General features: G+C 45.0%; 1 protein-coding gene and 1 pseudogene across 1 annotated transcript; both read left to right on the forward strand.

The window, feature by feature from the left end:
• The first annotated feature begins 16553 nt into the window (after window positions 1-16553).
• Window positions 16554-19255, forward strand: LOC135545166 (leucine-rich repeat neuronal protein 4-like). The gene is made up of 2 exons (XM_064972799.1): window positions 16554-16722; window positions 18053-19255. Exon 2 carries the CDS (start codon window positions 18055-18057, stop codon window positions 18856-18858), a length of 804 nt encoding a protein of 267 aa, XP_064828871.1. The 5' UTR covers window positions 16554-16722; window positions 18053-18054; the 3' UTR covers window positions 18859-19255.
• Window positions 19256-19554: 299 nt separating this feature from the next.
• LOC135544957 (thiosulfate:glutathione sulfurtransferase-like) lies at window positions 19555-23851 on the forward strand (annotated as a pseudogene).
• The last annotated feature ends 1632 nt before the right edge of the window (window positions 23852-25483 follow it).

Here is a 25483-nt window from a genome sequence, read left to right on the forward strand (position 1 = left end):
GGCATCCATGGGTCACATTCCTATGGATGTCTTGGAAAACATCTTAAGCCAATACCCAATAACATCCTGTCTTAATTGCTTTTGAAATGAACACCTCACCTGGCCTATCTCAGTGTATAGCTAAGTAGTTATAGCTAAGCACCATTTGTCCCTCGGGGTCGATACACTGTTGGGTGGCGTTGTATAATAATCATATATTTCATCATAAGATCACTACATTATAAGATTTATCTCTGTGGGAGCATCATCCCACTCCTTTATGAGGCCTATGAATTAATGATTGAGGAGTTCTGTTTCTAGAACTTTCCCAGCGATTCACACATGTAAGGGCTCAAAGGTCAAGGGGCCCAGGAGAAGGTTGGTCAATGATTTCCTGTTGATTCTGGGATTCTTTAATTCCTCTGAGAGGTGGAGGCGGGTGATCCAGGCTCAAGAACACAGAGGAATGACTGGGACTGGGGGCGGGCGGGTGGTCTCCCAGCAGAGAAAAGACAGACTTTATGTCACCATATGGGGGAATTCTGGAGGCAGACATTTAATTTCATCAAGGCTGAATGATGCAGACTGAAACTGACTGAAAGAAAGAAGGTGAGAAAGAGAGGGTGAGATGGAGAGACACAGAGAGGGTTAGTGGGAGAGAGGGTGAGATGGAGAGACACAGAGAGGGTTAGTGGGAGAGAGGGTGAGATGGAGAGACACAGAGAGGGTGAGATGGAGAGACACAGAGAGGGTGCGTGGGAGAGAGGGTGAGAAAACTTTCAGATAAAACAATATTTTGTGTGACACACTGTGCTCGACAATCTCCTGATGTGACATGCATGGTTTCATCTCAGTGTGTGTGACCAGACAGCAGCTAGCATTGATTGTCCCTGACAGTCTAGACTCCCTCATTGAAATGTACATGATGAATTATCCACATAAAAGTCCATTGGCAATTCATCAATGTGAAAACAAATGGAATGAATAGGTGTTTATTGTTTCTAATAATAAAGTGTTCTAGGCCTGCTGCATTAGTAGTACCAGCACTCACATACCCAGTGATCCCTGCCTATAGATATGACATGTCCCATGTTTCCATCTGGTTAGAAACAGACTAAAGTAGCAGTTAACAACAAAACAAAGAAGAGGAAACGCTGAAGGGAATGTGTGTCTGTGTGTGTTGTCAGTGTTCTTCCATTCTTGTCAGAGAGATGTCATGTTAGCATGATTTATGAGCTGTCATGTTAGCATGACTTAATAGTATTTTTTATTTCACCTTTATTTAACCAGGTAGGCTAGTAGCGAACAAGTTCTCATTTACAACAGTGAGCTGGTCAAGATAAAGCAAAGCAGTGCAACACAAACAACAACACAGAGTTACACATGGAGTAAACAAACATACAGTCAATAACACAATATAAAAAGTCTATATACAGTGTGTGCAAATGAGGTAAGATAAGGGAGGTAAGGCAATCAATAGGCCATAGTAGCGAAATAATTACAGTTTAGCAATTAACTTCTTACGCATACGTGGGACAGTAGCGTCCCACCAGGCCAACATCCGGTGATATTGCAGAGCGTGAAATTTCAAAATACTAAATTCAAATATTTTGCATTCTTGAAAATATATGTGTTATTCATCAAAATATAGCTTAACTTCTTGTTAATACAGCCAAGGTGTCAGATTTCAAAAAGGCTTTACGGCGAAAGCAAACCATGCGATTATCTGAGGCCCTGCATACAAATGCATGACAAATCATATTTCAACCAGGCAGTTGTGACACGGAAGTCAGAAATAGCGATATAATATATGCCTTACCTTTGAGTGATAGATGTGCAGAAGATGAATGTGCAAGTAGAGATACTGGGGTGCAAAGGAGAAAGAAAAAAAACAACTGAATAACAGTATGTGGATGAGGTGGTTGGATGGGCTAATTACTGATGGGATATGTACAGGTGCAGTGATCTGTGAGCTGCTCTGACAACTGGTGCTTAAAGTTAGTGAGGGAGATATGAGTCTCCAGCTTCAGTGATTTTTGCAATTAGTTTCTGTCATTGGCAGCAGAGAACTGGAAGGAAAGGCGGCCAAAGGGGAATTGGCTTTGGGGGTGACCAGTGAAATATACCTGCTGGAGCTCATGCTACGGGTGGGTGCTGCTATGGTGACCAGAGACCTGAGATAAGGCGGGGCTTTACCTAGCAAAGACTTATTGATGACCTGGAGCCAGGGGGTTTGTCGACGAATATGAGACGAGGGCCAGCCAACGAGAGCATACAGATTGCAGTGGTGGGTAGTATATGGGGCTTTGGTGACAAAATGGCACTGTGATAGACTGCATCCAATTTGCTGAGTAGAGTGATAGAGGCTATTTTGTAAATGACATCGCTGATGTCAAGGATCGGCAGGATAGTCAGTTTTACGAGGGTATGTTTGGCAGCATGAGTGAAGGATGCTTTGTTGCAAAACAGGAAGCCGATTCTAGATGTAATTTTGGATTGGAGATGCTTAATGTGAGTCTGGAAGGAGAGTCCAGACACCTAAGTATTTGTAGTTGTCCACATATTCTAAGTCAGAACCGTCCAGCGTTCTAGCCCGGCTGATTTGTAGGGGTCCAGATTTTGCAGCTCTTTCAGATCATCAGCTATCTGGATTTGGGTGAAGGAGAAATGGGGAGGCTTGAAAAAGTTGCTGTGGGGGGTGCAGGGCTTTTGACAGGGTAGGGGTGGCCAGGTGGAAAGCGTGGCCAGCCATAGAAAATTACTTATTGAAATTCTCAATTATCGCAGATTTATCAGTGTTGACAGTGTTTCCTAGCCTCAGTGCAGTGGGCAGCTGGGAGGAGGTGCTCTTATTCTCCATGGACTTTAGTGTCCCATACAATTTTCGAGTTTGTGCTGCAGGATGCAAATTTCTGTTTGAAAAAGCTAGCCTTTGTTTTCCTAACTGCCTGTGTATATTGGTTCCTAACTTCCCTGAAAAGTTGCATATCGCGGGGGCTATTCGATGCTAATGCAGTATGCCACAGGATGTGTTTGTGCTGGTCAAGGGCAGTCAGTTCTGGAGGGAACCAAGGGCTATATCTGTTCCTGGTTCTACATTTTTTGAATGGTGCATGCTTATTTAAGATGATGAGGAAAGCACTTTTAAAGAATAACCACGCATCTTCTACTGATGGAATGAGGTCAATATCCTTCCAGGATACCCGGGCCAGGTTGACTAGAAAGGCCTGCTCGCTGAAGTGTTTTAGGGAGCATTTGACTGTTATGACGGTTGGTCATTTGACCGCAGACCCATCACGGACGCAGGCAATGAGGCAGTGATTGCTGAGATCCTTGTTGAAGACAGCAGAGGTGTATTTGGAGGGAGGGTTGGTTAGGATGATATCTATGAGGGTGCCCATGTTAAAGGATTTGGGGTTGTACCTGGTTGGTTCATTGATCATTTGTGTGAGATGGAGGGCATCAAGCTTAGATTGTAGGATGGCTGGGGTGTTAAGCATGTCCCAGTTTAGGTCCTAACCACCTAACAGCACGAACTCTGAAGATAGATGGGGGCAATCAATTCACATATGGTGTCCAGGGCACAGCTGGGGGCAGAAGGTGGTCTGTAGCAAGCGGCAACGGTGAGAGACTTGTTTCTGGAAAAGTGGCTTTTTAAAAGTGGAAATTGTTTGGGCACAGACCTGGATAGTAAGACAGAACTCTGCAGGCTATATCTGCAGTAGATTGCAACTCCGCCCCCTTTGGCAGTTCTATTTTGTTGGAAAATGTTATAGTTAGGGATGGAAATTTCAGTGTTTTTGGTGGCCTTCCTAAGCCAGGATTCAGACATGGCTAGGACATCCGGGTTGGCGGAGTGTGCTAAAGCAGTGAATAAAAAAAACTTAGGGAGGAGGCTTCTAATGTTAAGATGCATGAAACAGAAACAGAACATGCAGAAGTCAACAAATAAGAGCGCCTGGGGAATAGGAGTGGAGCTAGGCACTGCAGGGCCTGGATTAACCTCCACATCACCAGAGGAACAGAGGAGGAGTAGGATAAGGGTACGGCTAAAGGCTATAAGAACTGGTCGTCTAGTATGTTCGGAACAGATTGTAAAAGGAGCAGGTTTCTGGGCGCGGTAGAATAGATTCAAGGCATGTGATGTCATGTTAGCATGATTAATGTGATGTCATGTTAGCAGGATTTATGTTATGTCATGTTAGCATGATTCATGTCTTCAGTTGCACAGTGCTTTCGGAAAGTATTCAGACCTATTGACTTTTTCCTCTTCCTCTATTCTAAAATGGATTAAATAAAAACATTTCCTCATAAATCTACACACAATACCCCATAATGTGCAAGCAAAAACAGTTTTCTAGAATATTTTTGCAAATGTATAAAACCATAAAAATTGCTTATTTACATAACCATTCAGACCCTTTGATATGAAACTCGAAATAGAGCTCAGGTGCATCCTGTTTCCATTGATCATCCTTGAGCTGTTTCTACAACTTGATTAGAGTCCACCTGTGGTAATTTCAATTGATTGGATATGATTTGAAAAGGCAAACACCAAGTCATGAGGTCAAAAAAATTGTTCGTAGAGCTCCAAAAAGGGGTTGTGTTGAGGCACAGCCGTGGGGAAGTGTACCAAATAAATTCTGCAGAATTGAAGGTCCCCAAGAACACAGTGGCCTCCATCATTCTTAAATGGAAGAAGTTTGGAACCACCAAGACTCGTCCGAGAGCTGACCACCCAGACAAACTGAGCAATCTGGGAAGAAGGGCCTAGGTCAGGGATAGTGGCGACCCGTCATTCAGGGCAGTTGGGGCAGAGCCCCATCTGTTTTGAACATCATATTTCTTGCAAACAAAATGTGGTGGGGCAGTTGCCTGTTTTGCATGTTATTTTGATATTAGTACATCACATCAGTTTGCAAACAATGTCAAAAATATATATAAAATCCTTGAGTTAATAAAGCTGCATACAAACATGGTCTCTTTTTTGCTTTCTTGAGTAAGGCAGCTCCAAAATGCAGGTGTTTCAGCCTCGCTCAGTGCTTTCTGTGGTGGTGGGGCAGCCAGCGGAAAATCCTGAGGGCAGGGGTTGGTAATCCTCTCTAGGTGCGCCGTGATTGTCTCAGTGTTCTGCCACTCATGGGGAGACTACGTCACTGCCAAATCTAAGGGTAGAGCTCAAAAATGCTGCCATCGGATTACATTAGAAGTGCCCATCCAAGTAGGCTCAAGGTCATTGGTCACAGATAAAATGACATCAAGTCACTTTATATCTACAGTAGCTTTGATTGGACTGATCATGTCAACATCATACATTCAAAATCTTAGCTAGCAGTCATCATCATGAATCAAATTGACAATCTACTGGCAAATCCTTTTTAATCCTTGTTAAATATAAACTTTTAATAATGAAGAGAAATTATAGATAAAACGTATCGGTGCTCATCGGCCATTGGACATAAACATTACACAACAAGTTAGAAATCGCAAATTCAACCATGAGTAGATAGTAGGAATCCGTGGCTAACTGCAAGCATTGCAATGTCACGTAATTCTATGAGTGGTGGGTGTAGAGTCAGGCTGGATGCGTTTATTTCACTTGGTCTAGCCAACAATCAGGCAATGACCATAAATCAGGTATGTCTCCAAAAACCAGGAAATAACATACAAACAAATTACGCAGGAGAGAAACAACTTCACCACTGACAGTAGGAATAAGCCCGCACAAAAGCAGGCGGGCATTGGAAGTTTAAATAGACCATAATAGACCATTGATGAACCAAAATAAGCAACAGGTGAAAACAATCAAGACAAAACCAACAGGAAAAAAAGGGATCGGTGGCAGCTAGTAGACCAGTGACGACGACCACCGCCCGAACAGAGAGAGGAGCCACCTTCAGTGGAATTCATGACAGTGCCCCCCCTCTGACGCGCGGCTCCCGCAGCGCGCAGACACCGTTCTCGAGGACGACCCGGAGGGAGAGGATGGAGGCGGTGGAATTCTCCTGGCCAGTCCTGGCAATATGACCGCAGAAACCTACCCACATCCTGGTTCCCCCTCTCCACCTGCCCTTTGCCCTCGGGGTGAAAAGCTGAGGTCAGGCTGATCGAGGCTCCCAGACGCTCCATGAACGCCCTCCAAACCCGGGACGTGAACTGGGGACCCCGATAAGAAACGGTGTCCTCAGGCACCCCATAGTGCCAGAAGACGTGGGTAAACAGGGCCTCCACAGTCTGCGGGGCCGTAGGGAGACCGGGTAACGGGAGGAGACGGCCGGACTTCGAAAACCGATCCACAATGACCAGGATCGTGGTGTTCCCCTGAGACGGGGGAAGGTCGGTGAGGAAGTTCACCGACAAATGTGACCAAGGCCGTTGTGGAACGGGGAGGGGCTGTAACTTCCCTCTAAGGCAGGTGTCTAGGAGCCTTACTCTGAGCGCACACCGAACAGGAGGAGACATAAAACCTCACGCCCTTAGCTAAAGTGGGCCACCAGTACCTCCCCCTAAGACCCTGCACCGTCCTCTCAATTCCCGGATGACCCGCCCGAGGAGGGTAACGTGTGGGCCCACCGGATCAATTTGTCACGAACACCAAGCGGCACGTACTTCCGGCCCACTGTACACTGTGGTGGCGTGGTTTCTAACCGTGACGCCCGCTCGATGTCCGCGTCCACCTCCCATACCACCGGTGCCACCAGACATGAGGCCAGAAGTATGGGAGTGGGATCGAGTATCATAGAGACGGGACAGTGCGTCGGCCTTATTGTTACGGGAACCTGGTCTATAAGAGATGGTGAAACGAAATCTGGTGAAAAACATGGCCCACCTTGCCTGGCGAGGATTCAGTCAAATCAAAATCAAATCAAATTTATTTATATAGCCCTTCGTACATCAGATGATATCTCAAAGTGCTGTACAGAAACCCAGCCTAAAACCCCAAACAGCAAGCAATGCAGGTGTAGAAGCACGGTGGTTAGGAAAAACTCCCTAGAAAGGCCAAAACCTAGGAAGAAACCTAGAGAGGAACCAGGCTATGTGGGGTGGCCAGTCCTCTTCCGGCTGTGCCGGGTGGAGATTATAACAGAACATGGCCAAGATGTTCAAATGTTCATAAATGACCAGCATGATCGAATAATAATAAGGTAGAACAGTTGAAACTGGAGCAGCAGCACGGCCAGGTGGACTGGGGACAGCAAGGAGTCATCATGTCAGGTAGTCCTGGGGCATGGTCCTAGGGCTCAGGTCCTCCGAGAGAGAGAAGGAGAGAATTAGAGAACGCACACTTAGATTCACACAGGACACCAAATTGGACAGGAGAAGTACTCCAGATATAACAAACTGACCCCAGCCCCCCGACACATAAACTACTGCAGCATAAATACTGGAGGCTGAGACAGGAGGGGTCAGGAGACACTGTGGCCCCACCCGAGGACACCCCCGGACAGGGCCAAACAGGAAGGATATAACACCATCCACTTTGCCAAAGCACAGCCCCCACACCACTAGAGGGATATCTTCAACCACCAACTTACCATCCTGAGACAAAGCTGAGTATAGCCCGCAAAGATCTCCGCCATGGCACAACCCAAGGGGGGGTGCCAACCCAGACAGGATGACCACATCAGTGAATCAACCCACTCAGGTGACGCACCCCCTTCAGGGACGGCATGAGAGAGCCCCAGTAAGCCAGTGACTCAGCCCCTGTAATTGGGTTAGAGGCAGAGAATCCCAGTGGAAAGAGGGGAACCGGCCAGGCAGAGACAGCAAGGGTGGTTCGTTGCTCCAGTGCCTTTCCGTTCACCTTCCCACTCCTGGGCCAGACTACACTCAATCATATGACCCACTGAAGAGATGAGTCTTCAGTAAAGACTTAAAGGTTGAGACCGAGTTTGCGTCTCTGACATGGGTAGGCAGACCGTTCCATAAAAATGGAGCTCTATAGGAGAAAGCCCTGCCTCCAGCTGTTTGCTTAGAAATTCTAAGGACAATTAGGAGGCCTGCGTCTTGTGACCGTAGCGTACATGTAGGTATGTACGGCAGGACCAAATCAGAGAGATAGGTAGGAGCAAGCCCATGTAATGCTTTGTAGGTTAGAAGTAAAACCTTGAATTCAGCCCTTGCTTTGACAGGAAGCCAGTGTAGGGAGGCTAGCACTGGAGTAATATGATCACATTTTTTGGTTCTAGTCAGGATTCTAGCAGCCGTATTTAGCACTAACTGAAGTTTATTTAGTGCTTTATCCGGGTAGCCGGAAAGTAGAGCATTGCAGTAGTCTAACCTAGAAGTGACAAAAGCATGGATTAATTTTTCTGCATCATTTTTGGACAGAAAGTTTCTGATTTTTGCAATGTTACGTAGATGGAAAAAAGCTGTCCTTGAAATGGTCTTGATATGTTCTTCAAAAGAGAGATCAGGGTCCAGAGTAACGCTGAGGTCCTTCACAGTTTTATTTGAGACGACTGTACAACCATTAAGATTAATTGTCAGATTCAACAGAAGATCTATTTGTTTCATGGGACCTAGAACAAGCATCTCTGTTTTGTCCGAGTTTAAAAGTAGAAAGTTTGCAGCCATCCACTTCCTTATGTCTGAAACACATGCTTCTAGCAAGGGCAATTTTGGGGCTTCACCATGTTTCATTGAAATGTACAGCTGTGTGTCATCCGCATAGCAGTGAAAGTTAACATTATGTTTTCGAATAACATCCCCAAGAGGTAAAATATATAGTGAAAACAATAGTCGTCCTAAAATGGAACCTTGAGGAACACCGAAATTTACAGTTGATTTGTCAGAGGACAAACCATTCACAGAGACAAACTGATATCTTTCCGACAGATAAGATCTAAACCAGGCCAGAACTTGTCCGTGTAGACCAATTTGGGTTTCCAATCTCTCCAAAAGAATGTGGTGATCGATGGTATCAAAAGTAGCACTAAGGTCTAGGAGCACGAGGACAGATGCAGAGCCTCGGTCCGATGCCATTAAAATGTCATTTACCACCTTCACAAGTGCCGTCTCAGTGCTATGATGGGGTCTAAAACCAGACAGAAGCATTTCGTATACATTGTTTGTCTTCAGGAAGGCAGTGAGTTGCTGTGCAACAGCCTTTTCTAAGATTTTTGAGAGGAATGGAAGATTCGATATAGGCCGATAGTTTTTTATATTTTCTGGGTCAAGGTTTGGCTTTTTCAAGAGAGGCTTTATTACTGCCACTTTTAGTGAGTTTGGTACACATCCGGTGGATAGAGAGCCATTTATTATGTTCAACATAGGAGGACCAAGCACAGGAAGCAGCTCTTTCAGTAGTTTAGTTGGAATAGGGTCCAGTATGCAGCTTGAAGGTTTAGAGGCCATGATTATTTTCATCATTGTGTCAAGAGATATAATACTAAAACACTTGAGCATCTCTCTTGATCCTAGGTCCAGGCAGAGTTGTGCAGACTCAGGACAACTGAGCTTTGAAGGAATACGCAGATTTAAAGAGGAGTCTGTAATTTGCTTTCTAATAATCATAATTTTTTCCTCAAAGAAGTTCATGAATTTATCACTGCTAAAGTGAATGTCATCCTCTCTTGGGGAATGCTGCTTTTTAGTTAGCTTTGCGACAGTATCAAAAAGGAATTTCGGATTGTTCTTATTTTCCTCAATTAAGTTAGAAAAATAGGATGATCGAGCAGCAGTAAGGGCTCTTCAGTACTGCACGGTACTGTCTTTCCAAGCTAGACGGAAGACTTCCAGTTTGGTGTGGCGCCATTTCCGTTCCAATTTTCTGGAAGCTTGCTTCAGAGCTCGGGTATTTTCTGTGTACCAGGGAGCTAGTTTCTTATGAGAAATGTTTTTAGTTTTTAGGGGTGCAACTGCATCTAGGGTATTGCGCAAGGTTAAATTGAGTTCCTCAGTTAGGTGGTTAACTGATTTTTGTCCTCTGGTGTCATTGGGTAGACAGAGGGAATCTGGAAGGACATCAAGGAATCTTTGTGTTGTCTGTAAATTTATAGCACGACTTTTGATGTCCTACATGTCCTACATACGTACTAGTCTCCTCGCTGCCCGGATGTACTCCAGATTACGGTGGTCAGTCCAAAGGGTGTTTAGCCCCCTCAAGCCAATGTCTCCACGCCTTCAGAGCTTTTACCACAGCCAGGAACTCCCGGTCCTCCACGTCACGTCATAGTTTCACTCCGCCGGACTGAGCTTCCTCTGGAAAAAAAAGCGCAGGGACGAAGAATCGCACGGCTCCAACCCCAGCCTCGGACGCGTCCACCTCCACCACGAATGCCAAAGAGGGGTCCTGATGAGCTAATACGGGAGCATTGGTAAACAGCGCCTTCAGACGACTAAAAGCGCTGCTCGCCTCCGCTGACCACCGCACCGGTCCCCCATTCAGCAGTGAGGTAATGGGAGCAACCACCTGGCCAAAACACAGGATAAACATGGTCAACATGGCCAAAACACCTGATAAACATCCGGTAGTAATTGGAAAACCCTAAGAACCGCTGCAACTCCTTTACTGTGGTTGGAGTCGGCCAATTACGCATGGCTGCAACGCGGTCACACTCCATCACCACCCCAGATGTGGAAATGCGATACGCCAGGAAAGAGACGGCTTGTTTAGAGAACACACATTTCTCAGCCTTGACGTACAGGTCATGCATGCTCCAACAGTCGCCCAAGTACCCTGCACACCAGAGACACATGCGCGGTGCGTGTGGCGGAATAAATAAGAATGTCATCCATGTAAACCACCACCATCTGCCCGTGCAGGTCCCTGAGAATCTCATCTACAAAGGATTGAAAGACGGCTGGAGCATTCTTCAACCCATACAGCATGACGAGGTACCCATAATGGCCAGATGTGGTACTAAACGCTGTCTTCCACTCATCTCCCTCCAGGATACGCACCAAGTTATACACACTCCTGAGATATAGTTTTGTGAAAAAGCATGCTCCGTGACATGATTCCACCACTGCAGCGATGAGAGGTAGCGGGTAACTAAACCCCACTGTGATGGAATTTAGACCTCTATAATCAATACACGGACGCAGACCTCCCTCCTTCTTCTTCACAAAAAGAAACTTGAGGAGACGGGTGACGTGGAGGGCCGAATGTACCCCTTTCCCAGAGATTCAGTGACATATGTCTCCATAGCCACCGCCTCCTCCTGTGACAGGGGATACACGTGACTCCTGGGAAGTGCTGCGTTTACCTGGAGGTTTATTGCACAATCCCCTCGTTGATGAGGTGGTAATTGGGTCACCCTCTTTTTACAGAAAGCGACAGCCAAATCGGCATATTCTGAGGGAATGTGCACAGTGGACTCTCTGTTCTGGACTCTCAACCGTTGTTGCACCGATGGAAACTCCTATACACCTACCTGAACACTCCTCTGACCACCCCTTAAGAGCCCTCTGTTTCCATGAAATCTTGGGATTGTGAATAGCCAACCAGGGAATCCCCAGCACCACTGGAAATGCAGGAGAATTAATGAGGAAGAGACTAATCCGCTCCTTATGACCCCCCTGCGTTACCATGTTCAGTGGAACCGTGGCCTCCCTGACCAGCCCTGACCCTAAAGGTCGACTATCTAGGGAGTGCACGGGCAAGGGTTGGCCTATCTGCACCAACAGAATCCCTAACATATGAGCGAACCCGTGGTCCATAAAACTCCCAGCTGCACCTGAATCGACTAGCGCCTTTTGCTGGGAAGAGGGTCAAAACTCAGGAAAAGAGATTAGTACAAACATATGACCAACAGGGAGCTCTGGGTGAGTCTGGTGCTAACTCACCTGGGGTGTCTGAGCATACTCTGGCTGCCCTCTCGACTCCCAGACGAGCTCCTCCAGCACCGGTCCTCCGGTCGCCCTAGATGCAGCATCCCCTAACTCCATGGGTGTTGGAGCTGGAGTGCTGGGGGGTGGAACAAACAGAACTCGCTCTGGACGCCCGCGAGCAGCTAGCAGGTTGTCCAGACGGATTGACATGTCGATTAGTTCGTCTAGTGTAAGGGTGGCGTCACGACAAGCTAGCTCCCTGCGGACGTCCTCCCAGGGCCCTGTCATTCCACCCCGCTCCAGTGGCCAGGGTCCAGCGCGAAGTCCTGCGTGCTCCTCGTCTCCTGCCTAAGGTGGAACAGCCATTCACCCGCCGCTCGACCCTCCGGTGGGTGGTTGATCACAGCCCGGACACGGCGGGTGAACTCAGGGTAATGGTCCCTCGCTGACTCTGGACCGTCACAGATCGCATTGGCCCACTCCAGGGCTCTGCCCGTCAGGCAGGAAACGAGGACGCTCACACTCTCCTCTCCCGAGGGAGTCGGGCAAACGGTAGCCAGGTAAAGCTCTAGTTGTAGCAAGAACCCCTTGAACCTGGCAGCCGTTCCATCATACTCTATCGGGAGCGCAAGTCGAAGAGCGCTGGGTTCAGACGCCGCCGGAGAAGTTGGTAGTGCAGGCTGAAGAGGAGTAGGGAGGCCGCTCCTCTCCCATCTCTCCATTCTCTCCATCATTTTTATCCATCAACGTCCCAATCCAGTGTAGGACGGCTGTGTGATGGAGGACCCGCTCTTCCATGGATGGGAGGGGGGGCTCAGCTGCTCCTGCTGACTCCATGTTCTGCTGCGGGCTTCAACAGGTGACAACAATCAAGACAAAACCAACAGAAAAGAAAAAAAGGATCGGTGGCAGCTAGTAGACCGGTGACGACGACCACCGAGCGCTGCCCGAACAGGGAGAGGAGCCACCTTTGGTGGAAGTCGTGACATGCAAAGCAATCACTAGCCTGGTATACAGTGGAATGTATACAGAGTATACAGTGGCTGTGTGGTCCCAAGTCTGAGTTTAAGGGTCTCTTTTCCAAGTTTAAAATGATAAACATTCAACATTAGCCATGCTGTCAATCCAGCATAATTTCTGCCGCGTTCAAAACAACTGTTAACTTGGAACTGGGAAATCTGACTTCAGTGAGTTCAAAACAACTGGGAACTCGGGACAAAACTAGATCCGACTGGGAAAATAATTTTTGAATGGTCATCCAACTCAGAATTGTAAGTTGGCAACATGGGCCTCTTTCTCAAGCTACAACCTGAAGATCATTGATGTTATCATGATTCAACCTTGTTTTTTTTTATTTCCCATTTCTCTTGAAAGCGCCATAAATCCAGAGAATGCCAGACTTTGATGACAAAGTTTGATGACAAAATTTGCCCACATAGGACTGCCGCACCACCTTCCTGTTCAAGTGAGCACAGCACAACAAGGTGAGTCAAAAAATGTATTGTATGCTGCTGCATAAATGATGCAATATGCCTGGGAGATATGTATACTGTAGCTAAGAAAGTAATACTGTAGCTAAGAAAGTAATACTAGTAATACTAAGTGTATGTTGTGTAGTAAGCCCATGTGCCTCACCCTAATAATTTGGTCTATTTTTCCCTCTTAATTTCGTGTATTGTTCTGAATTTGCTGGTGCACATGTAGCCTATAACCTGTTTTAGAGAAATGTAATCATCGAATATTGTAAGACCTTTCATTGTCTGCTTATATGCCCTCTTTATTTATCATATGGTTCTGACTTGATGTACAGGGTGAACACTGTAAGAATGGCACGTGTTCTGAATTCTGTTGCTGTACATTTCAAAAGTGCTGAACAAATAGTTTTATTGACTATGTCCGTCCAAGTTTGCGCATTAATGTCTTAATCAAAATTACAGATGAACTCTTATCTGCTTGTCGTCCCCTTATGTCATAGTTTGTACATCTCAATTGTCAGTAGAAACCACATTTGTTTAAGCAAGTCAGCCATATCATCTATGTCTTTGTTAAAGGCAGTAAATGAGGCTGAATGAACTGTTTTGCTGCCAGACAAGGCTCCACTGATAGCCAGGTGTAGCAGTGGTAAGGTGTTGGGACTCTGCTGTTGGGACACTGCTGTAGGGACAATGTTATGTAGGTTTGTGGGCACCGTTTGTCACCGTTATAGTGCAATTCATGTATTTGTTTGTGTTGTGTTGTGTAGTGGCTTTGCTGGTATGCATCCCCCAAAAAAAAATTGTTTCCCCCACCAAGATTTACATGCTAAAATCGCCACTGGTCAGGGAGATGAACAAGAACCAGTTGGTCCCACTGACAGAGCTCAAGAGTTCCTCTGTAGAGATGGGAGAACCTTCCAGAAGGACAACCATCTCTGCAGCACTCCACCAATAAGGCCTTTATGGTAGGCCAGATGGAAGCCACTCCTCAGTAAAAGGCACATGACAGCACCGTTGGAGTTCGCCAAAAGCCACGAGAAGGACTCTCAGACCATGAGAAACAAGATTCTCTAGTCTGATGAAACCAAGATGGAACTCTTTGGCCTGAATGCCAAGCGTCACGTCTGGAGGAAACCTGGCACCATCCCTACGATGAAGCATGGTGGTGTCAGCATCATGTTGTGGGGATGTTTTTCAGGGGCAGGGACTGGGAGACTAGTCGGGATTGAGGGAAAGATGAACGGAGCAAAGTACAGAGAGAACCTTGATAAAAACCTGCTCCAGAGCGCTCAGGACCTCAGACTGGGGGCGAAGGTTCACCTTCCAACAGGACAATGACCCTAAGCACACAGCCAAGACAACGCAGGAGTGGCTTTGGGACAAGTCTCTGAATGTCCTTGATTGGCTCTGGAGAGACCTGAAAATAGGGGTGCAGCAACTTTCCCCATCCAGCCTGACAGAACTTGAGAGTATCTACAGAAAATAATGTGAGAAACTCCCCAAATACAGAGGTGGAACAAGTATTCAAATGGCATACCTTAATATGAAATGACTCAAGTCAAAGTGAAAGTAACCCAGTAAAATACTACTTGAGTAAAAGTTGTTTTTAAATGTCAGATTTTAAATGGACTTTAGTACAGTGGTGGAAAAAGTACTAAATTGTCATACTTGAATAAAAGTACAAAGTAAAAGTAAATGCTATACATCAAATTCCTTGTATTTAGCAAACCAGACGGTACAATTCCATTTTTGTATTCGTTTTTTTGACAGCCAGGGCCACACTCCAACACTCAGAAATACTTTACAAAGGAAGCATTTATGTTGAGTGAGGCAGTAGGGAAGACCAGGGACGTTCTCTTGAGAAGTGTGTGAATTAGACCTTTTTCCTTTACTGCTAAGCATTCAAATTGTAACTAATACTTTTGGGTGCCAGGGGAAATGTTTGGAGTAAATAGTACATAGTGGAGTAAAAAGTACATAGTGAAGTAAAAGTAAAAGTAGGCGAAAATATAAATAGTAAATTAAAGTACAGATACCCCCAAAAACGACTTAAGTAGTACTTTAAAGTATTTTTCCTTTAGTATTTTACACCACTGCCAAATACAGGTGTGCCAAAGTTGTAGTGTCATACCCAAGAAGACATGAGGCTGTAATCGCTGCCAAAAGTGCTTCAACAAAGTACTGAGTAAAGGGTCTGAATACTTAGGTAAATTTATTTTTGCTTTTTTCTTTATATATACATTTGCAGAAATGTCTAAAAACATGTTTTTCTTTGTCATTATGGGCTATTGTGTCTAGATTGATGAGAATATATATTTTTTTAAATACACTTTAGAATAAGGCTGTAACATTACAAAATGTAGAAAAAGTCAAGGGGTATGAATACTTTCCGAATACATGGTGTATACCTATAGTCTCACTCCATGATACATACATTGTTTCTTCATACATAAATGATTCACTTGAACTTCAGATAAGTATAGACAAGTCCTTGCATAACACCCACCAATAAAGTTACAACTCATAATATTTTAGGTTTAAGTTGACATGTTGGGGGTAGTATCAGGTGACCACATCTTATAGTCAAGATGAGGCGTCATGTTGTGGATTGTAGTAGTCGATAACAACTCAGGGTATGGGGGTATCAGTGAGGTGTTGGGTAGCAGTAGTATTTGGGGTGTAGCATGGTACAAAGAGGAAGCTAAGTGATTCCTGCTCTGATTCTGATTTCCTGGTTCGCTCTTTTTATCAGTCAGATGCTGGTACTTCTGTCATGTCCCAGCTTGTCCAGTCTTGCCAACACTCCTTATAAGGACTGGAGCCCAACCCCTATCCTTCAGGTCTGCAACAATGCAAACCATGGAGATTGTAACAATACACATGCATGCTCAAACATTCCCTCCCTCCCTCACACACTCAAGCATTCACCCTCACACACGCTGACACACTCCTGCACACACTGGAATGTGAGTATGTGAGTCACATGCTTTAAAAGGATCTGATCCCAAACTCGTGTTCTATGCACATACATTACACACAAAAATACATGGGCACTTTCTCATGCAATTATGTCATGAACAGCCAACATACTATATACCTCATAGAAAAACACACTGACACACACAAACAAGCCAGCTCAAGCTTGCCTACTGCTACTGATGAGTAAATTAGTATGCAAGGAGGGACACATACGAACAGTACACCCTCCCCCCTAACGGAAAAAGCCAAGGAGACCTGGAGTGAGAGAGTGAGATAGAGAGAATTGAATTGAGAGAAAGAGAGTGGGGGGGGGGGGGGGCGAGAAGCACAGAGTTTAGAAATGAGGGGGTGTTAAAAAGGAGGGTGAAGTTTGGTGAGAATAAAAGAAGACGCTGGTTTGGAGAAAGAGAGAGGGAGAGAGAGAGAGAGAATGTGAGAGTTAAGAAAATAACAAAGAAGAGTGAAGAGGGATTGCGGGAAGAGACATTAGATATCCTACTATTCTACAATTCAGGTAAAGTAAAAGATGAACTACTCGCATTGATATGTTATAGTTTTCTTTCACTTGGTTGCTATAGTGATGTTTAAGAGCATGACTGTACTCATGTTTCTTGCATTTTCACAACCACCTAAAAAGATTATAAATGATTGATTAACCTAGTCAACATCAACTCAGATTAAGCCATACAACAACTTGAATAATTTAGAATGTTGCTGTGTTATTCTGTGGATGAAAGTATGTGGAAGCTAAATAGAGGACTAGCATGTGTTGAGAGTTCAGCTCGGGTTCCCACAGATTTGTCTGGCACACTGCCAACTGAGAAGAGAGCACTAGCTGGTGGACACTCCATCCTCCCTTTGTTGTGTTTTTAATGGTTACTCATCTGAGCCAATGAATGTTCATTATTAAAGCCCTAACAAGTGACCCTTCACCTACATACATTTGGAACTCCAATAGAACCCCAGGATGCTTATCTACCACAGAGGTTAGTGGCACATTAATTGGGGAGGATGGGCTCGTGGTAATGGCTGGAGCGGAATAAGTGGAATGGTATCAAGTACATCAAACACATGGTTTGATGCCCCTGCATTCGTTCCATTGCAGCCATTATTATGAGCCGTCCTCCCCTCAGCAGCCTCCACTCCACTCTGCTTTATGTACAATAGTGACTAAATGATCTCATCTTGAACTGGTTGTCCTTTTTTTAACTCCTTGAGAATCAGGCTTGTTAGTTTATTTTCTCTGTGAACCAGTTGTCCATTATCTCACTGTGAATCGGTTGTCCTACGGTACATTATCTCTCTGTGAACCCGTTGTAATACAGCACATTATCTCTCTGTGAACCGGTTGTCTGACAGTACATGATCTCTCTGTGAACTGGTTGTCCTACAGTACTCTCTGTGAACTGTTTGTCCTACAGTACATTATCTCTCTGTGAACTGGTTGTCCTACAGTACATTATCTCTCTGTGAACTGGTTGTCCTACAGTACATTATCTCTCTGTGAACTGGTTGTCCTACAGTACATTATCTCTCTGTGAACTGGTTGTCCTACAGTACATTATCTCTCTGTGAACTGGTTGTCCTACAGTACATTTCTCTGTGAACTGGTTGTGCAGTACATTATCTCTCTGTGAACCGGTTGTCCTACAGTACATTATCTCTCTGTGAACCCGTTGTCCTACAGTACATTATCTCTCTGTGAACCGTTGTCCTACAGTACATTATCATTCATATCTTTCTGTCTGTTGTATCCTGTGCCTCCTCCTGTATGGGTTCACATGGTCATAATGTGGGAGGTAATTCCGACTTGTGGTTATAATCTTTCCATTTCTGTTCCACAGAGATGATGTCATTCTGCTGGAACTTGGCTGCAATGCTCCTTCTACAATTACTGACCCCTGACCTGCTTCCCACCCGCCTCATCAACACCCGCCCCATTCTCACACACGCCGTTCCCACCTCCCCGCCAGTTACATACCCCAAGATCCAATATGTTACCGGCATGGGCTTTGACTACAACGAAGATGACTACACTGAAGAGGATGCTTCCCATTTCCCTCCTAACCACAGAAAATCCTCATCAGCTTCTACTCTAGTTCCAATGCAGTCCAAGCCCTGTGACTACCATCCCTGCCAGGACAACCAGCTCCCCTGCTCCCAGCTCTCTGCCCAGACCGGATGCCTCTGCCCTGGTCTAAGTGGGGCAGGCGAGCCCCCTCATGCTCCACACCTCCAGAAGCTAGTACCAGGCGCTAATGGGGGGGCAGAGATACGGTGGTGCGCCCCAGCCTCTGTGGTATCTGGGTACCGGGTCGTGATCGAAGATCGAAGAGGAGAAACTCTCCAGTTCGGGAGTGATTCTCGGAGCGGGGTGCTGGGGGAACTAGAGGCAGGAGTCAAGGTGTGTGTGGAGGCGGTGAACATGGCGGGGGCCAGCGCCCCCTCGAAGCTCTCCTGCCTACACTACGACCCCCCTGAGGCCACCAACCTGGCCCTAAGGGCGGGGGTTATCGGAGTGGGGCTGGGATTTCTTCTGCTCCTTTTCCTGGTCACCCTGGTCCTCTGGAGGCGACAGACATGTAAAACAGGGGAAAACTCAGCAAAGGGGTTGGGGAACCCCTCCTACAGCAAGGAGGGAACGCTGTGATCCAGTTTTGGGATTACAGACGGTACAGTGATTCAGTAGTACAGGCGACCCCTAGAGAGAATGTAGGAGTAAAGCAACTGGGATGGGACAGAGCCAAAATGGCTTCCCTCACCAGTGACTCACCAGCACTGTGCTCAGGTTGTTCAGAATTCTGCACTTATGAATATAGGAATTAAAGAACTTTGGACTTTTGTGAACTAAAAACCCTAACAAAATCCTAAGAGGTGTTGTGACTAAAGAGACTGCAGGTTGTTTGCTGGCAAATTAACTTGTGTACAGAAGGATCAAGAAGGGCAGTTATGACATGGTTATGTGTAGAATAAATAAAACTAACTGAATACTCATGATGAATAACAAAAGCAATTGTTTTTCTAATAAAAGTGTTTTCATAATTTTGGCTGAGTTTGTGTGAGTGATTGTTTTTAACAGAAGGGACAAAGTAGTTTGATAAAACTAAATTAATATTGTTGGAAGTAATATAAGTTCCTATTACAGTAATGCAACTTTTATTTTAAAACTTGAGTATGATGTGCTGTTGAAGATCCGTCTGATTGGCTAAAGCTTCAATACTGGCTGAAGTGCCTCGTTTTTAAGAATGTCGTCCAATGATTACCACTCAAACAATCAACATGGAACGAATGAGGAAATACAGTACTACATGAGAAGATTCCATTCAAATGGGCACCGATAAACAAGATGGCAAACTCAGGTAAGTGCGTATTCTACGACTGTATTCTGCATTTACCTTCTTTGTGCAGTTCGCAGCGCCGCTTGATCATCTGTCTCTGTGAGCCATAATACGACAGTACATTGGATCAAATGTCAATCAGTGATTTTGTCAGTGTAACACCAGGTTTATTTTTTTATTTTTTTATTTCACCTTTATTAACCAGGTAGGCTAGTTGAGAACGAGTTCTCATTTACAACCGTGACCTGGCCAAGATAAAGCAAAGCAGTGCGACACAAACAACAACACAGAGTTACACATGGAACAAACAAACATACAGTCAATAACACAATAGAAAATACGTCTATGTACAGTGTGTGCAAATGAGGTAAGATAAGGGAGGTAAGGCAATAAACAGGCCATAGTGGAGAAGTAATTAAAATTTAGCAAATGAACATTGGAGTGATAGATGTGCAGAAGATGAATGTGCAAGTAGAGATACTGGGGTGCAAAGGAGCAAAAAATAATAATAACGGTATGGGATGAGGTAGTTAAATGGGCTATTTACAGATGGGATATGTGCAGTGATCTGTGAGCTGCTCTGACAGTTGGTGCTTAAAGTTAGCGAGGGAGATCTGAGTCTCCAGCTTCAGTGAATTATTTTATTTTTTAAATGTGTAATTCGTTCCAGTCATTGCAGCAGAGAACTGGAAGGAAAGGCAGCCAAAAGGAGGAATTGGCTTTGGGAGTGACCAGTGAAATATACCTGCTGGAGCGCGTGCTGCTATGGTGACCAGTGAGCTGAGATAAAGGCGGAGCTTTAACTAGCAAAGACGTATAGATGACCTGGAGCCAGAGGGTTTGGTGACAAATACGAAGCGAGGGCCAGCCAACGAGAGCATACAGGTCGCAGTGGTGGGTAGTATATGGGGCTTTAGTGTCAAAACGGAATGGGACTGTGATAGACTGCATCCAATTTGCCTAGTAGAGTGTTGGAGGCTATTTTGTAAATGACATCGCTGAAGTCAAGGACCGGCAGGATAGTCAGTTTTCCGAGGGTGTTTGGCAGCATGAGTGAAGGATGCTTCGTTGCAAAACAGGAAGCCGATTCTAGATGTAATTTTGGATTGGAGATGCTTAATGTGAGTCTGGAAGGAGAGTTTACAGTCTAACCAGACACCTAGAATATGTGGACAATTACAAATACTTAAGTCAGAACCATCCAGAGTAGTGATGCTGGATGGGCGGGCAGGAGCAGGCAGCGATTAGTTGAAGAGCATGCATTTAGTTTTACTTGCATTTAAGAGCAGTTGGAGGCTACGGAAGGAGAATTGTATGGCATTGAAGCTCATCTGGAGGGTAGTTAACACAGTGTCCAAAGAAGGGCCAGATGTATACAGAATGGTGTCATCTGCGTAGAGGTGGATCAGAGAATCACCAGCAGCAAGAGCGACATCATTAATGTATTCAGAGAAAAGATTCGGCCCGAGAATGGAACCCTGTGGCACCCCCATAGAGACTGCCAGAGGTCCTGACAACAGGTCCTCCGATTTGACACACTGGACTCTGTCTGAGAAGTAGTTGGTGAACCAGGCGAGGCAGTCATTTGAGAAACCAAGGCTGTTGGGTCTGCCGATAAGAATGTGGTGATTGACAGACTCAAAGGCCTTGGCCAAGTCGATGAATACAGTATTCTCTCTTATCAATGGCAGTTATGATATCGTTTAGGACCTTGAACGTGGCTGAGGTGCACCCATGACCAGCTCGGAAACCAGATTGCATAGCGGAGAAGGTACGGTGTGATTCAAAATGGTCGGTGATCTGTTTGTTAACTTGGCTTTCGAAGACCTTAGAAAGGCAGGGTAGGATAGATATAGATCTGTAGTAGTTTGGGTCTAGAGTGTCTCCCCCTTTGAAGAGGAGGATGACCGTGGCAGCTTTCCAATCTTTGGGGATCTCAGACAATACGAAAGAGAGGTTGAACAGGCTAGTAATAGGGGTTGCAAAACATTTGGCTGATAATTTTAGGAAGAAAGGGTCCAGATTGTCTAGCCCGGCTGATTTGTAGGGGTCCAGATTTTGCAGCTTTTTCAGAACATCAGCTATCTGGATTTAGGTGAAGGAGAAATGGGGGGTGCAGGGCTGTTGACAGGGTAGGGGTGGCCAGTTGAAAAGCATAGCCAGCCGTAGAAAAATGCTTCTTGAAATTCTCAATTATTGTGGATTTATCGGTGATGACAGTGTTTTCTAGCCTCAGTGCAGTGGGCAGCTGGAAGGAGGTGCTCTTATTCTCCATGGACTTTACAGTGTCCCATAACTTTTTGGAGTTTGTGCTACAGGATGCAAATTTCTGTTTGAAAAAGCTAGCCTTTGCTTTCCTAACTACCTGTGTATATTGGTTCCTAACTTCCCTGAAAAGTTGCATATCGCGGGGGCTATTCGATGCTAATGCAGTACGCCACAGGATGTGTTTGTGCTGGTCAAGGGCAGTCAGGTCTGGAGTGAATCACGGGCTATATCTGTTCCTGGTTCAAATTTTTTGAATGAGGCATGCTTATTTAAGATTGTGAGGAAAGCACTTATAAAGAATAACCAGGCATCTTCTACTGACGTAATGAGGTCAATATCCTTCCAGGATACCCGGGCCAGGTCGGTTAGAAAGGTCTGCTCGGTGAAGTGTTTGGGAGCGTTTGACAGTGATGACAGGTGGTCGTTTGACCGCAGACCCATTACGGACACAAGCAATAAGGCAGTGATCATCACGAGCTCTGAAGATAGATGGGGGGCAATCAGTTCACATATGGTGTCCATGGCACAGCTGGGGGCAGAAGGTGGTCTGTAGCAAGTGGCAATGGTGAGAGACTTGTTTCTGGAAAGGTGGATTTTTAAAAGTAGAAACTCAAATTGTTTGGGCACAGACCTGGATAGACAGACAGAACTCTGCAGGTTCTCTGTGGTAGAGTGGACTTCTCCACAGATAAGGATATCTCCTACTCTGACCTCAAGGCCCTTCTGGCCAAGAACAACTGCCCAGAAGGTTGATGTACGGACCAAAGAGGAGGTAGACAGAGGACACATTCCAGGATCAATCCATATTCCAGGTGAGCTTCAGTCGAGGTCCTTGAGTTGAGTTACACTCTCAGCTCCAATTGGGATTTGCTTGTCCGGAGTCCAAACCTTTGGAAAAATAATGAACCCCAATTCACATGGGTATAATTCAGCCCAAAAGTTTCTAAACAGGATTGATTTATTGTTGTCACTGAGCCAGCTATTTTGGTATATTTATTTTATTGTAAATTGAGCCGTATTGTAAACTTCCTGTGTCTCCTCTCCTAGTTGCTACAGTGGAGAGTGCCCTAGTGCCCTAGCGCTGGACCCTGCTTAGTTCCAGGCAAAATATGGGGTGCCCAAAACCCCCCTGGATGCCCCTGAGCTGGTGTTTCACTGTCAGATGGGCCGACGAGGAGGCGTGGCCACAGACAAGGCACGAGGCCTGGGATTCCAAAAGTACGAGTATACGTTTTGACAATACTGCTCTGTATACTGTCTGATGCCTTGGGAATTTTTGGTAAATGATGACGTCTGCCTTCTCTAATTTCAGGTCCGTCAACTATGCCGATACCAGGAGTGGTCTGAGAGAGGGGAAATGAGGTGCACGATTAGCCTGCATTGTGAAACCAAAGGATAAAAATGCACAAATTATGCTCACATTTTGCTGAAACATTTTTCTACTTTTACTTGTTTTTGCTGATGTGTTATACTTTAAAATAAAGATGGAGAATAAGATTGTATTATTAGTCGTTTTGTGTTGTTTTATTAATCACGTTTCCCAATAGTGCTCCACTTTTCCCATCTTCTATCTCTACCATGGCTGTAGCCTTGGACTGCTTATTGCCTTCAGTAAGACTTTCCTCTAAACCAATCCCCTTTCCCCTCATCCTCCTCATGGACGGTACAGCTGAAGTTGCACCGTGGCACATTAGGGCTTATCCAGGTGATACACATCTACATTCCATAGACATAGAGGGAAACCCCTGGCTTTGCCTGTAATGAGTCCAATATCGGACATGTTATCAGGCATCAAGTGTATGTGTGTTTAAAAAAAGAAAAAAGAAGCTCTACAACTTCTGGACATTACTACTATGTCACCAAAGCAGACTGCTCTCGTGGTAAATGTAAAACTCTGGGAGTTGCTATCCAATAATAAAGTAGTAATGCCTATGTAATGCTGTGTGGCTAGTAGTGTTTAAACAGTAGTATGTTCTCTGTGTGACATATAGTCCTTTCTTTTGCAGTTTGGACGACATACAGCTGTCAGAGGAATGAATACTACTAGAAGGCATGGAGGCCCCAACATGACATCAAGCTGTAACTGAACACATATTTATCCAGTTCAGTGTTGTCCTCTACTAACATCGTTCTCACTCACAGGATGGATGAAATCCCACTCTGTTTGACCTTCATATTTAGTTGGATCAATTTATAACATGTAAATGTTTGCTCAAAAACCACAGCACTTCCTATTGATATCCCAGTTTATTTAGACTTTGTTCGAATCAGAAGCAAAAGCACACAGTACATGGATGGATGTCTGAATATGAGGGATGAATAATAACAGGAGGTCTTAAGAGGGGGGGGGGTTAAAATGATTTAATAACACTGCTTGTGGTAACAACTTTAAAGGTCTTAAATAAACAAACCAAGGCCTTTAACTTATTTACCCATTGCTGATGCTGTCGCTATGTAAGTGACCTCTTCAGTCTAGAGGAATCAATTCCCTGAAGGTCCTCCATAGTCACCTGCACCACCTTCACACATAGGCCATGAAGAAGAGTGTTTATACTCAGAACACAACAGCACTTTTAGAAAATCAGCAACAAAATTCTATAATGTAGAATAACATTTAAATAGTAAAATAAAGGGAATCAATACTGATAACCCCTGGGGCGGCAGGGTAGCCTAGTGGTTAGAGCGTTGGACTAGTAACCAAAAGGTTGCAAGCTCAAATCCCCGAGCTGACAAGATACAAATCTGTCGTTCTGCCCCTGAACAGGCAGTTAACCCACTGTTCCTAGGCCGTCATTGAAAATAAGAATTTGTTCTTAACTGACTTGCCTAGTTAAATAAAGGTAAAAAAATAAATAAATTTAAAAAATAAACCTAGTGTGAATATCAACCCAAGTCAAGAGCAGAACCCATAGCAAAGACATTTGCTTCAAATACACATTTGACCTTTAACCTCTGTGTCTGACCTGTGCATGGTAGGGGTCAGGGTAGTCACAGACATCCTCTGGGAACACAGAGTGCATCAACTGCTTCAGCTCTTAGGACCGCTTCCCGTGTGAGGTAGGGTCGTACTCTACTGATGTTGTAGAGCAGGTATTCCCAAACTGGGTACGTGCAATGCCTTCGGGTGAACACCAAATAAAAATGTGATTCACATTTTTTTTTTAATATAATTGCTTCACATTTTCAAACAGTCCATTTATATTTTCCAACGGGGCTATACATTTGATGTTTCTTTCATGCCTGAGTAGCCTCGTTTCACTGGCAAAGTTAAAATTAAACCATCTAGTGTTCAGCGAAATAACAACACAATGTCAAATACAGGAAGCCTCGTCAAATAATGAACATCCAATCACATTAACCGTTACTCTCTCACAGGAATTCCACTAACGGTCCGTATGTAGCTGCTGCTCATTCCGTTTGCTCAAAAATGTATAAATGGTTATTAAAAAGTAAGGTCCGCGTCCATAGAGACACATACCAGCTCTACTGGTAGTACTGCTATTACCAGCAGTACTACACCTGCACCTGTCGACGACACAAGTTGTTCTGCTTCCACGAGCACATCCAATAACAATAATTCAATAATTCTACATTTGTTGTTAGCCCAGCTAACATGGACACTGACAGTTGTGAATCTGATGCAGCCGAAGAGCTACTGTCCCCTTACAC

Source organism: Oncorhynchus masou, chromosome 9 (genome assembly GCF_036934945.1).
Source record: "Oncorhynchus masou masou isolate Uvic2021 chromosome 9, UVic_Omas_1.1, whole genome shotgun sequence".
NCBI lineage: Eukaryota > Metazoa > Chordata > Actinopteri > Salmoniformes > Salmonidae > Oncorhynchus > Oncorhynchus masou.

Coding starts and splice junctions, on each gene's coding strand:
- LOC135545166 (XM_064972799.1), top strand. CDS start 18,055: ATGATGTCATTCTGCTGGAACTTGGCTGCAATGCTCCTTCTACAATTA.